General features: G+C 39.1%; 1 protein-coding gene across 3 annotated transcripts; it reads right to left on the bottom strand.

Moving 5' to 3' along the window:
• Positions 1–766: 766 nt before the first annotated feature.
• On the bottom strand, positions 767–13,419 carry ANAPC7 (anaphase promoting complex subunit 7). 3 transcript variants are annotated; one of them, XM_077834616.1, is made up of 11 exons: positions 13,226–13,419; positions 12,106–12,292; positions 11,575–11,694; positions 9,939–10,050; positions 9,519–9,672; positions 7,987–8,129; positions 7,262–7,379; positions 6,622–6,818; positions 6,055–6,279; positions 5,437–5,587; positions 767–3,992 (listed from the first exon to the last, which is right to left on the bottom strand). In XM_077834616.1, exons 1-11 carry the CDS (start codon positions 13,324–13,326, stop codon positions 3,803–3,805), a joined length of 1,698 nt encoding a protein of 565 aa, XP_077690742.1. In that variant the 5' UTR covers positions 13,327–13,419; the 3' UTR covers positions 767–3,802. The 3 variants fall into 3 exon arrangements, with proteins under 3 accessions (XP_077690742.1, XP_077690743.1, XP_077690744.1); XM_077834617.1 differs by lacking the exon at positions 13,226–13,419 and adding an exon at positions 12,791–13,073; XM_077834618.1 differs by lacking the exon at positions 13,226–13,419 and adding an exon at positions 12,860–13,073.
• Positions 13,420–13,508: the final 89 nt, after the last annotated feature.

The following is a 13,508-nucleotide window of genomic DNA, read 5'->3' as shown; positions in this document are numbered from 1 at the left end:
TAAACAGCACTTACATAGCACCTTATGGTTTTCTAATCATTGTATAATCTTTGCTTAAAATTCTCACATCCTTGTGCAGTAGGGAAATAAGCACTATCCCCGTTTAACAGACAGGGAAGTTTGGCAAGAGGTTCAGTAACTTGCTGCAGGACAGCTGTTATCTGGCAGCTCCACGACTGCCTGATTCCTCCAACACACATTGCCTTAAGGTGCTGGCAAAACAGATTTGTAATGGTTACAGGACTTTGGGGGGAGCCGTAGGATTGAAGGAACTTTGGTCTCCTCACATCATAGCAGGGTCTTTCCACCATAGTAAAAGCTGAAGTTAATGAAGTTTGTGATTTAATGTCAAACAGCAAGGAAGTTAAGCAAATACACAGATTTTGTCTTTGCCCTTTACCAGAGACTATCTACTCTTTTAGACCACCTGCAATTGCTAATCTACCATTTGTACTGCAAAAAGCAGTTGGGTAGCTATGACATTCCAACCTCACCTATGAATTGCATCACGTTAGGGAGTTTGCATCACGCTCTTGATATAGGTTGAGCTTTAGTTTTGGGTTTCATTATCTCTTTGAGCGTACACATCAAAAGATTAAGGTACAGAATGAGGACAACTACTTGTTATGGGCTAATTGCATTAGCTATATTCCCTGTACTATGAACCAACCACAGGATTCAGGAGCACAAGGTTGTAAAAACAGCTCATATTCTAAAATTAGACTGTTAATGAAGGGTCTTTAATAGACCAAGAATCCCCTTAGAATTGAGACAAACATTAAAATACTCTTTAAAATAATTCCATATCCAGCCACAGTACACTCATTAGCAAAAGCATACATGATATGATCAATACAGCTCTAACATTATTACATACATTGATAGAGGTACCCATTATTGCAGAATCTGGCTGAGCTTTCTATATTTTAGATAATGAACAAAGCACTCTTTCTCAAAAAACATACCACAACAAAACCGGGGCCATATTCTTGGACATTGATATTGTTTTATTCTTGGATGTAAAAAGGTGTCTAAATTAAGCTTTCCACAGCTGCCCATAAAGGAAATCTACAAGAAAGTTTCTTACAGCAGAAACTCTTCTTGAAATTTGGCCTCTATTCTTGTCAAAGAGACTGTCTTAATGGAAGTCTTACCCAATAACAATTTGCTTGCATATGGTTACTAAGATCTTACTTTGAAATTAGCAAAAGTGCAATACAATTTTACCTCCCCCTAACATTTAATTGGGTTCCTTCCATCATTTACCAATGGGATCAGGGCTGGGCCTTGGGTGAAATGAAAGAAGGACCACCCTGCAGGAGCTGGTTTATGCTACTACAGGAAAAAAGTTTTCAAAACTCTTCATCATTCATAGCCATTGCTGTAGTGATTCAATAGTTAGGCTACCTCTAACCAAAGAGAGTGATCTAAGGTGAGAAAACTAACAGGCTTTCCTACCTGCAAACACACTGAACCATTCTATGACTGGGCTCTAGACTTCAGGTTTCTTGTGCCACGTCAACCTTGCTTTAGAGGAAAAGAAGTGTTGCAATGCATGGTGCTAACACAGCTGGAAGCTATAAGAACAGCTCTGATTAGGGGCATTTGAATGAGTCATTTGAAGTAAAAACCCTCAGCTGAGCAGCTGCCAATTTAAAACGTACACCATGTGTCTCCCACATACTCTCGTCAGCTTTTAAACACACAATGCCTTTTTGCTTTACTTCCTAAGGGAGCATTTAATACTTGTAATCTGATCTTCACAACTAGGGTCTGACATACAATTAAGAGACTTGAAACAGCCAACCTAGGTTAACCTTCAGAAGCAGCACCGATTTTGAGGCTTATTGCACAGAAAGGAAGAAATGGACAGATTGCAAAAGGAACAGTTTGGTTTTTACAGTTTCCTTCTGTAAAGAATTAACAACATGCAAGGAGTTGAAACTTATCACCATCCACTGCTGAATGACAAACAGCTGAATTCTTCATGAAGTAGACTAGAGCCAGGAAGGGACTGATCACAATCTCAGAGAGCAGATACCTAAATATGATTTGTTTTTAAGTTTAAATGTAGCCCATTTGGATTGCACAGTGTTTAGTGAAATGAGATAATAAGCCAAAAGACTTCTTAATTAAGACCATCAATAATAGGACAGTAAGGCAGGCTACATGCTTGCTTATTTTTCAGTTACTTTAGTGCAAATCAATTGACACCAGAGAAAAGCTAGTGGTTTCCCCCACCCTCAAACATAGCTAAAAGAGTAGAAAGAGGAGACTATCCATTATGAGTAGCTGTCTGGCTATGTACAGGAAGAAGCTGTTCAGACTCTGTAATGCTTACACATGCTAAACATCCCAAAACCAACAGGCTACAATATGTGTTCTAGGACTAAGTGTCCCCTCCTTTTAATATGTATTTTTATTTATGATTTTGGGACTGAAGATATTTTATTCTTGTATGTGCTATGCTACTATAGTTAGTGAAAAGCTTGTTTTCTATTGTGTGTGTCAAGTATTTGCTCTAGAGTATCAAAAAGTTCCAATACAAAAAACTGTCAACCTCTGCTTCAGCTGCTATGACAGCACTGAAGAGTACAATAGATTTGAGCAGCCACAGGCAGAATTACAAGGCTATGCATGACCATGGACTGAAGACAATGTGAACTATAGCACCACTAGAAAGCGTTATAAAGACATATGTTTTATCAAGAAGCAAGTAAATCAAGAGTGAAACACTAGGACAAGGGTAGTTCTTTTGCAAAATTTAAGTGCCACAGAAATAGTTTTGTTTGGTTTTCTGGTTTCAGTGAAAGATTTACTTTTAATAAGAGATGCCCACTGTGAGAATTTCTACCGTGGACAATTCACTATAGTTTTAGTAGGTGATAGCACGAGATTCTATTTTCAATAGGTAAAGCTAAATTGTACGTGTAAAATATAAAGAAAGCCAAGACAGCCATTCTAATTTAAAATTTCTACTAGTGATGCAATGGAGAAGTTAATTTTTTTTAAACTGACAGTGCCACACACAGGATATGAAGCGGCTTTATGTCACTACAGTTGTAATGCCTTTTAGTAACTTACCTAAATAAAACTGAACTCTATTTAGAAGAAAATGTTCACATATAGGCTAAGTAATTATAGGGCTTTGTATGGATTGGGGAAATTACTATAATTCTAACATCGTACTATTCTTCGTACATAGAAACTGATTAGTTACAAAGTATCCTATAAGTCAAGGTTGCCGGAGATAAAATTCCACCTTTAAAGTTAGTGCAATGCCTTACACCAAACAGGTTAATTGGCTGAAGAGAGAGGAAAAATTGCTCCTTTCAAATACATACAAGTGACTCCTACAAGCTTCCACAAGAAATCATGCACGAGCCCAGACAAAAGAATAAAGCCTTTCACAAAGGAATAAAAAACTCTTGTATTTACATCTATAGCTAAGGATCAAGACTACTTAGTTTTGAACCCAATTTTGACATTTTAGTCACTAGCAATAGGTATATTATATGAAATGCTTTATATTCAAGATCCTAGCTTTAGCAAGAAAAGACTAAACGACTCTTACAAATAATCTCCAGCATAGTTCAGCTCAATCTTGTAATTGATAAATAGGAAGCATCACAAAAATGAACAGAACTGTGATGCAGAGAACTATTAAATGGTTTCAGAGTCGGTTGTTTTATAAAGTCCACTTTGTTAATACAAAAATTGCAGGTGACGTTCTTCCTTCAGAGAACAATGGACCTCATGGCACATTCAAGAACTGAAACCCATATCAGTTTAAGTAAAATCTTCACTGCATGCCAAACCATTGTTCTTGATCTGCCCACTGTGCTGCTTCACTATCACTGCCCTCCAAATCCCCTTCTTCTCCACTTCCCTCCATGTCATCCACATCCTCCTCCTGGGTTGCATCTGTTGGACTCTCCTCTTTTTCCATTTTCTGCATTCCTTCTAAAGACTTCTGATCATTGGGATCCAAGCTGGGGGAGAAAAAAGGATTAACTCAAACTTAAGGCAGTAAACATTAGAAAAAAGAAAAGGAGGACTTGTGGCACCTTAGAGTCTAACCAATTTATTTGAGCGCAAGCTTTTGTGAGCTACAGCTCACTTCATCGGATGCTCACGAAAGCTTATGCTCAAATAAATTGGTTAGTCTCTAAGATGCCACAAGTACTCCTTTTCTTTTTGCGAATACAGACTAACACGGCTGCTACTCTGAAACCCAAACATTAGAAATATGTCTAATCAAAACATCTCCATCTTGCTTCCTCCACTTCCTGTTTACTGCTACTGATATTTAAACTCAAAGATGTTGCAACTTTACCTCAGACTGACGTAATAACCATTTGACAAAAGATGAAAGCACACAATTAACACCAATATACAAATTCCTAACCTTTGAGAATGCACTTGTCTGAACTCCATGAGCCTCTCAACGAAGCTTACACAATTCTTCTAGGAAACACTAACTAAAGCAGCAGAAGACAGATAAATGCAATTTAAGCGACTAGCACTAAAAACACTGTTTCCCCCACCTCCATCCAGGCAAAAATAGCCAACCTACCAGACCTTACAGTTTACTGTGTGTATAACAAGGTCTTGCAGTCAAGATAGGTATTTAACTTTTAAAAATACAGAGAACATAAGATTTTTTATTAGGAAATATGGAATCTTATTCTGAAACATGCTAAATTTTACCCAAGTTTGAAATAATTCTTTTCTATTTGAGTTTGAGGGACCTGTTTTATTGTAAGAAGAAACGTTGATTCAGTTGAATTCAAAACCTTTCCATTTGAACTTAGTTAATCCCTTACATTTATATAGCACCTTCCAGCCTAAAGGTGGAGCCCAAGGTGCCTGACAGAGTATAGAACAGTTTAAGAAATTATAAACAAATCCATGCCTTAATCCTTATTGGTCTAGCAATTGACTGCCTGGTAACATACTTAACATTAACACAAGTTTACGATTGTAAAGTTTTGTCCTTGAGACTTTGAATTGGGAATTGCATTACATAAGACACAAAGAGTAAGACATGGTCTCCACTAGAAAAATCAAGTTGTCTTAACTATATTCCTCAGGTGGTGTGAAAAATGCACAGCCCTGAGCGGCGTAGTTAAGCTGACCTAATCCCTGTGTAGACAGTGGTAAGCTGATTGAAGAACCCCTCACATGTCAGCATCAGTAGTGTCTACACTGAAGTACTACAACAGTACAGCTAGAGCAGTGCAGTTGTGCCACTGTAGACAATCCCAAATTCACTGATAAGAGTGTATGTGCTGAGGGGGGAGAAATCAAACAAACTAACCCACTGCCCCCCACACAAAAGTGACTGAAGATGTGCCACTAAGCCATCTTTCAGCAGCCATGCAATTTTTAGTTTCTAAGAAGCATACAGCAAACTCAAGTGTCTACAAGTTTTACCTTAGGGCAATACTGTACTGGTCCATGGCTTCTTGATATTCACTGACTGCTACAAGAAAGTCACCCAGTATTCGATGCAGAACACAGTCACTTTGATTGGCCAGTGCATTCCTCAACAAAGCTATTCCATCTTCATATTTCTGTTCTCTACCTGTTGACACGCAGAGCTACAGTTCTATTAATGGTTTAGATAGATCTTCCACAAAATAACTTTAATATGTAATACACTAATCACAATCTTCATCTTTATTCCTAAAACCATCTGCAGTTGGTGATGATTAAATCTTCTAAAATGTAGTTCTTGCTCTTAGTGTTATATTTTAAACCAAATCAATGCATACATGATCATCTCTTAAATAATTAGCAAGTTATAATTTCTTCCATCTGAAGTATTACTATAGGGCCAATCATGGTAATATCTAAGCAATTCATATCTTATGGCATCCTGCGATTTCTCTTTTACACAGAACTGATTAGTCTTTGGCTGTAACATTTGTATAGTGTTTTTCATATTAGCGACTTTGTGGAACACTCACTTTCATGTAAGAAATTATTCAAATAAACTGGACAAGGAAGAGACATCTCAAAAGAAGAAAAAAACAAACAAACCAAACTTACTAAGAAGCTCCGCTTTTTTTACCACAGCTTTAATGTAATCTGGTCTCTGTGTCAGTGCCTTATCTAATAAGGTTTTTGCTTTCTCTTGTGTGACTGGATCTTCAAGACAGACTGTTGCTAACAGAGTAAGCGTCTGTGCATTTGCTCCCAGGGTTTTGTACACATTGTTAGCCATAACCATTGCTTCACGGATACTGTTGGATGCCAGATAACAATCAATGAGACCTGAAGACCAAAAAGAAGAAAATATTTATACACTGGCACACTAATAATCTGTGTACAGGGACTCTATCAGAATTTAATAAGCATGCTTCTCAGTACATCAAATTCAGCTATTTTTGTTTAACAAGCACGCGTTTAATGTCTAATATTTCCCCCTCTTCTCCCTATTTCCAGCTCTATTTAGTGGGTTTTTCAATATAATTAATTAACCTACTAGGTAATAAGCAATATTACTTCACCTGCAGGGAACTCTGGGAGGCAATTTATACTCTTCCTATACCATGACAACATCGTACACCAGAGCCCTATCAAAGTTGTATACAATAGTCATTGTACTTTACTTGCCTTCATAACAGTCAAGCCTGCAAGGTGCAAGGCGTATTGCTTCTCGGAAATGTATAATTGCTTCTTGTACTCGTCCCATATTTCTAAGAGCAGCCCCTTTCAGCAGCAAAGCTTGAACACTATTACTATTCAGCTGAATAGCTTTGGCTCCTAAATACAAGGCCCGGGAGTATCGCTTACTGTAGAAACTGTGACACCTACAAAAAGAAGAGCAATGGTGGTAAGTGTGCACTACCAAAAGTCATTCATGGAAAGCTGAAAAGAAAAGGAACTGATGGATTTACAGTATGCAAAGTTACTTTAAAAGACATTAACAAAATAGGATGCTTATTAGCCTTTAACAAAATTGGTGATTCAGGTACTTAGTTACAGCAACATTGGTTATCTGATAGACCCAACAACTCCAAGGTGTTTAACTACAGCCAGAAAAGGATTGAAAAATGTAATATGTATTTCTAGCAAGATATTTTAAAGTTAGACCAAGAACTAAATGTTTAAACAGAACAGCAGACTCACAAAATAAGTACAGCTTCCAAACTAATGAAACCTGAACACATTGCCCCAAACACGTTCAAGCTCCTAACACAGGTTAGCTAAGGAGCCCAGGGATGCGAGGAAGTGAAAAGTAAGTGGAAGTTACCCTGACACCACCCACGGTTCTGCATGCTGATCAGAGATATTGAAAAGACGGCAGCCCAAGTTCTCCACATCCTCCAGTCGACCATCACGTGCCAGTAAGTAGCCATATACGTCCATTCCTAAAAATGAAATACTTTGGGATCAGTTGTATTATTGCTGAGCTCCTAATTATGAAACTTAAAAGCTTTATGAAGATTTAAGGTCATAATGGAACTTGACCATAAGAGCCAGTGATTTCACAGCACTTGTATCGTAGCTACTCCTAGATCATACATGCTCTGGGACTAAGTTTGAGCACCAGACTCTGCACTTTCACCATAAAGGTGGAGGAGGAATCAAGAAACACAGGTATAAAATGAGAGCATGAAGAATTCTAGACAGCTTACAATGAAGACATAGTTCATTTAGAAGGAAAAACAGAACACACAAGCTTCTTAAACTAAATTTATTAGTACTATGTTCCTCTTTGGAAAGCCTGATGTACAGCTATACTAACTTCTTGAAGTACTGTAATTTTTAATGAGATGTAAGACAAACACCCACTTTCTACTATGACTGCCACCAACTGCTTCTGGGTATGGACAGAAACTATGCACCTGCTGTGCTGATAAATATTTATGTAGCTGTTAAGTCTTTAGTGGAATGTGAACTGGATGCACCTGCTGTGCTAGTGACATTCAAGGGTTTAGCATGCTGGGGCAACTTTGAGAATTTACAATTACCTACCTTTTATCAGATAAGGATCCAGCATTTGTGCCTGCTCAAATTTCAGAATCGAGTTTTTATTATCTCCAGCTCGGAAATACAGGTCTGCTAAGCTACCCAATAGATCCACATTATCCCTCAGTAAAGACTTTTTCTCTAACGAGCTTTAAGAGAAAAGAAATGCCATTTAAACTAGCATCTTGTTATGTACTGGTTGAATGCTAAAACACTCTTTGGAACCTGTAAATTATTTCTCAAATACACCTGTAAAATTATGATTTTAAAATGTCATTCATTTAAAGACCTACAGTTACCACAAAACGTGGTATCACTCTTTACTGAGTGACCACACACCCACCATTTGAACATTCATCCAAAAAACTACTTGATGACATACATACAACTTACATTGTTCCTTGAAGGCTGCCAAACTGGGAGAGCGAGAGAGTTCTTAAGCAAGGACCCTGTACTGAAGATATCTTGCTGCCAGCCCCGAAGTTTGATGCCAGAAATTAATAGCTGCACCCTAGATAATCTTCCCTGGCATGATAAACTGGGCAGGGGGGTGTCTCAAATACTGAGGTCTTAGACCCATCCAGGGCTTTACAGATAATCACCAGCAAGTTGAGCTGCACCCACAAGCAAGGTAGCTAGTTCACACCATTAACCCCAGGCAATGATCATTTAGGAGATAGGCACTAGGAATCTATATCAGCTGGACTTCGAACGCAGCTTCAAGTAAAGCACAATGCAACCGACATCCGAAAGGAAATATGTTTTTTTAAATGTAATGTCCTAGTTAAGTTTATCTGCACTGACTGAAACTTGTAGCTTTTATAAGAGCATCTGAGCAAAGAAATTGTACCAACAGCACAGCATCATCATGGGGTTCTCAGTTTCCATTCAAGTTCTAGAAATGTATAGTTAAGTCACAAAAACTTTAAAACTAGTTTCCAGCAGTCAGTTTTCAAAAGTAGCTGCACTGGTGTTTTCAGTTACAAAAAGACTGTAATTTAAGAAGCTTCTTTTCAATCCTGTAAATTAAAACAAGTTTGTATTTTAAAATTAAGCACTCTACTCTAAGGAGACTCAAGGTACCTTCTCTTCCCCATGAAAGTGTGTATAGCCTTTGCAGAACTATTTACTTTAACTGGGGCTTTCTTCACAGAATACCCAGATCTTGCACAGATCTCAGACATTATTTAATTTATATGCTGTGGTACAATCCAAGACCAGTACGGAAAAATGTCATGATTTTTTAAGTTTGTCAGAACCTTAACATTTATCATAAAAATGGATAGCAAGTCTAAAAATATTGTTACGCTTTCTGTTTTAAAGTTTTCCAAATCAAGATTTTTCCTCAATCAGGAAAAAATCTTTAATATTATGTTCAGCATCTGACAAAATCCAAGCAATGTTTACAGATCAACTGCATGGTCCTCAAACAGCACAAAATAGGCATCATGCTGTGCCAAGCAGCATGTTTAAGTCTATCACAACACTATGTGAAGTAGTGACTCAGGAACAGTAATTTAATTCACCTTGATTCTTACCAGATGGTGTTGATTGCTCTAGTATTATCTCCAGTGTGCACAAATGCATATGCTTTGATCCACACTGAAAGCCAGTCCAAGTTAGGGATGCTTTGAATAACATTCATCGTCATGGAAGCCACTTCTGCCCCTTTTACTGAAAGTGACAGCAAACCTATTCAGAAAAATACACTAGTCAAATCCAAGTATCCAATACAGTGTCATACAAATTCGTTAAAATGTCTAAAAACAGAGAATCCCATGCCTTTGAATTTATACAGTTAGCTACAATGCTCCTGTACAACTTGTAGATTGCATGCAGTCTGTACTATATGCAAATGAGCTAGTTTACTAATATGTCTTACATATCTCATATTTTAGTGATAATGTTGCTTGATGTAATTTTTAATATTAGATACTTGGTGGGGAAAAAGTCTCTACCTAGTATGGCATCGAGTGCTAATGGACACTGTCTCAGCACTTCTTTGTAACTGGTAACAGATGAGCGTTCTTGACCTGCCTTCTTGTACAAATTTGCCAACATCATGTTAATCTGTAATCAAAAAAATCTGATTGTGAGAACAATCCAATCAAGAGTTATTAAAAGCAGAGTTCCTCACCAAAAAGTCATGTTTTCGTTATCAAGCATAGCCCCATCTTCCCAGCTCTCTGGACAGAGAATAGTTATGAGCCCTGCTTCTTAAGTCATCAACTCCTATAAAATGATAAGTGTTTCTCATTTCTGATTCAGAATACAGAAAAGTGGAGATATCCTAATATTATATACTAGTGTAGTGCCTCTGGGAATCTCAAAATGGTTTATGAACACTCATTCAAAAGATGGACAAGTGTTTACGTAAGTAGAAGTGATGTCTGCAAAGGCCTATATATTACCTTATCGCTTCCTTTTACTTGCTCTCTCCACATACCAGTGGAAGTCTACCAGAGCAGTTGTATTTGGGAGGTGAAGAGTAGGTTTGCATTTAGATTCTGACTGAATTCACAGCTCATGAAAGGGCAGAAGTGGCTTGAGCAAGCTTCCCCCCTCAATGCAGCTAGCTGTTCTAGTGCTTAAGCATTTTTGGTTTATTGGTTTGCAGGGGTAGAAGGCTGCTTTTCTTTTCCTCAATTTTCTTCCTTTTCTGTACAGCAAGCCTTGCTAAAGGTAGAACACCTTGCGGTTACCACTCGCTGGCCAAGATGGGATGCTGCTAACATGCAAGTTGTTATGCATGACGTGTAAATGGCCTAAGAGATTACCTAGATGACAGAACCAGCAAGCAAAGTCTCAGTAGTGTTCAGTGCCAAAAATACTAAGTGTCCTAAACATTAGCACTATGTAAATAATTAAAAAGTGTGAGAAGAATCTTAAGGAAAAAAAGAGTTCTCTCTTAAGAGACTCCCATTGGTAGAGTGACAATACAAGGGGACTGTTTTCAAGAACCGTCCATTGTTTTACTACCTCTGGTGGTAGCACCGGTGGGAGTATTAGCATAGTCAGAGCTAAGGCATTTTTATCACTTTTGTCTAGAGCAGCAGCTACGCTTTCCCAGAATTATAAAAACTAGTTCTGCTACCTTCCAAAAACCTCAGAGTAGTCAGCTGGGGAGAGTAGAATTTTGCACAGCTAACAGAGACTTCAATCCTAAATAGGTTACGTATACATGCTCTCAATAGCTTATCAGCACATGTCAAGGTGTCTATTGTTCCTCACGCATAGGGAAGATTTTGTAATTCCCACTAGCATTAATAAAATTGCCCAGGTAATTTTCACAGAAATTACCTGTTAAAGACATCCAAAAACATTTAGCTCCCATTAGTTTGGTGAAATCTTTCAAACAAAGAAACGCCATTTAGAGACTACCTGGTTTTAAAGAAGATATGCTTACTAAACTCAGATAATTTAGAAGTGTTTAGCCAGTGTTTCCAAATAACTCATTTAAATACTATAAGCACAAATGTCAAGGTTGAATCGTTTTACCACTATATACTACATCTTCATTCTTGAGCAAATATGATTATATAACTTCAAAAACACCTAAACTACTGTTTGCCACAAATCAATTCCAGAACCTACCTTGGGGGTTCTCTGTCTTGAAGGAATTCCATCTAGTATAGCAATAGCATCTTTATCTTGCTTCAACATTGTGTAGCATTCAGCCATCTTGTATTTCACTTCAATTTCAGATGGCAGACACTAAAATAAAATTGATCACTAAAATGTAATCTCTCTCAAATGTTGTTCTAACTAAATAAAAACCAGAGTCTAAATTACTAAAATCTTATGAAAGGCTTGTATTTCCATTAAAAAAGTCAAGATATAAAATGTAAAGATGACAGTAGGTTGTACTTTTATAATGCAGACTATTTTCTCTCTTGTTAATGAAAACTACAAATTAAATGGGCATTCTCTCTGACATTTGAGACCAAGTTAAGTTTTTCATTAGAAAGTAGCGGTCAGACACATTTTCAAAATTAAATAGCCACAAAATTCAGGCTTCTTTGTTGTGGTAATTTTGTAGTCCACCGCTACAAAATTAATTCACCAATACTTCATTTACAGGGAGAATAAGAGTTATATGCAGTATGTTACTCTAGTTCCAAATACCTGACTTTGTGGAGTGGCTGCAGCATTCCCAGTAGAGGGTCTTACTTTTGAAGTTTTACTTAATGCTTTCTTCTGCTGTAAGGCCATTGTATACTTACTTACAGCATTCCTATATTCCTTGTCATGGAAGAGGGAATCTGCATGATATACAAGAAGCTGGTACTTTTGTGATGGCGAGAATAACTCACTAGAAGAGATTAAAAAAAAGATATAAGCTTAAACTGGCTGATTACATAATAGGAGCAAAACTGTTAAATGCTATATTTTCAGTATTAGTGATTAAATCCCCTAGCTGTGCCTGAAATCTGGAAGAACTAAGAGTGCAATATTTGTACCCTTAAAAGATAAGCACAACTACAAGCAAGTTCCATCTTAAACACAGTAGCCCCAATTAGAACATCTGTTGGATAGTTGTTGATCATCTGTTAAGACCTTACAACGGGAACTGTTGTTAACCATCCTCTGCAACAGGCAGATCTGAGAGCCAAGAACTCAGTTTTAGGACCGTATTTTAAATTTTTGTCAGTAACAATTATGATTCACAAACTACACTGAACACGAACGATGCACTGTAGCTTAAGTGCTGAAAGACGCTATGTCCGCTATCATCACTGTCAACAGGAGGAGAATGATGTGGGTGGCAGATCCTCAGGGATGATCCATCAGAAAGTGATGGGCAAGTCACCTTGTCTCTCGATTGCCCCGCCTGGGAAGCTGAAACTCTTAGCATCTATAGGGCTTTTCATACGCACACCTCAGCGTGCCTCATCCCGGAGCACATTGCTGGTCGCCTTTTACACAGCGGGGAATTGCGACGGCGAGAAACGATAGGGCCTGCTAATGATCCCACAGCAAGCCTTACGGCAGAGCCAGGTACAGACCACAAGCAGCTGCAGCCCCGATCTGCTCCCCCAGGACCTTCTCCCACGGGGGCTCCCGCAGGGCCCCACGAAGCGCTCAGCTCCTTATTTCATCCCCCTCCCCCCGGTCACCCCACAGAACCCCCCAGCCTCCTGCGTCAACCCCCGAGCCCCCCCGCCACGCCAGGAGTGCCCTGGCCTCAGCCCCAAAGCCCCGGTCTCTTGCCGCCCCCACAGAGCCCCCTGCCGGCGGCACGCACGGGTTGTTGCCGCTCATGGTGAGCAGGAGCCCGCTGAGGAGCCGCACGTTGGAGTGGAGCCCGGCAGCCGCCATCTCCCGCACATGCTCCACCACGCTCATCCTGGAGGCCGGAGTGGAACGCGGGGCGCCGGCTGGGGCCGGGGCTGGGGTCGGAAGAGACAGCGGCTCCTCAGCCCGCGGCGACTCCAAAATGGCGCCGCCTAGGGGTCCTCGCAGGCAGGAGTCCATCATACCGCTCTAGCTGGCCCTCCCTCACGCCTCAGTTTAAAAACCTCTCCGTC

This window comes from Eretmochelys imbricata, chromosome 15, assembly GCF_965152235.1.
Source record: "Eretmochelys imbricata isolate rEreImb1 chromosome 15, rEreImb1.hap1, whole genome shotgun sequence".
Taxonomy (NCBI): domain Eukaryota; kingdom Metazoa; phylum Chordata; order Testudines; family Cheloniidae; genus Eretmochelys; species Eretmochelys imbricata.
This window is presented reverse-complemented; position numbering and strand designations above follow the sequence as displayed.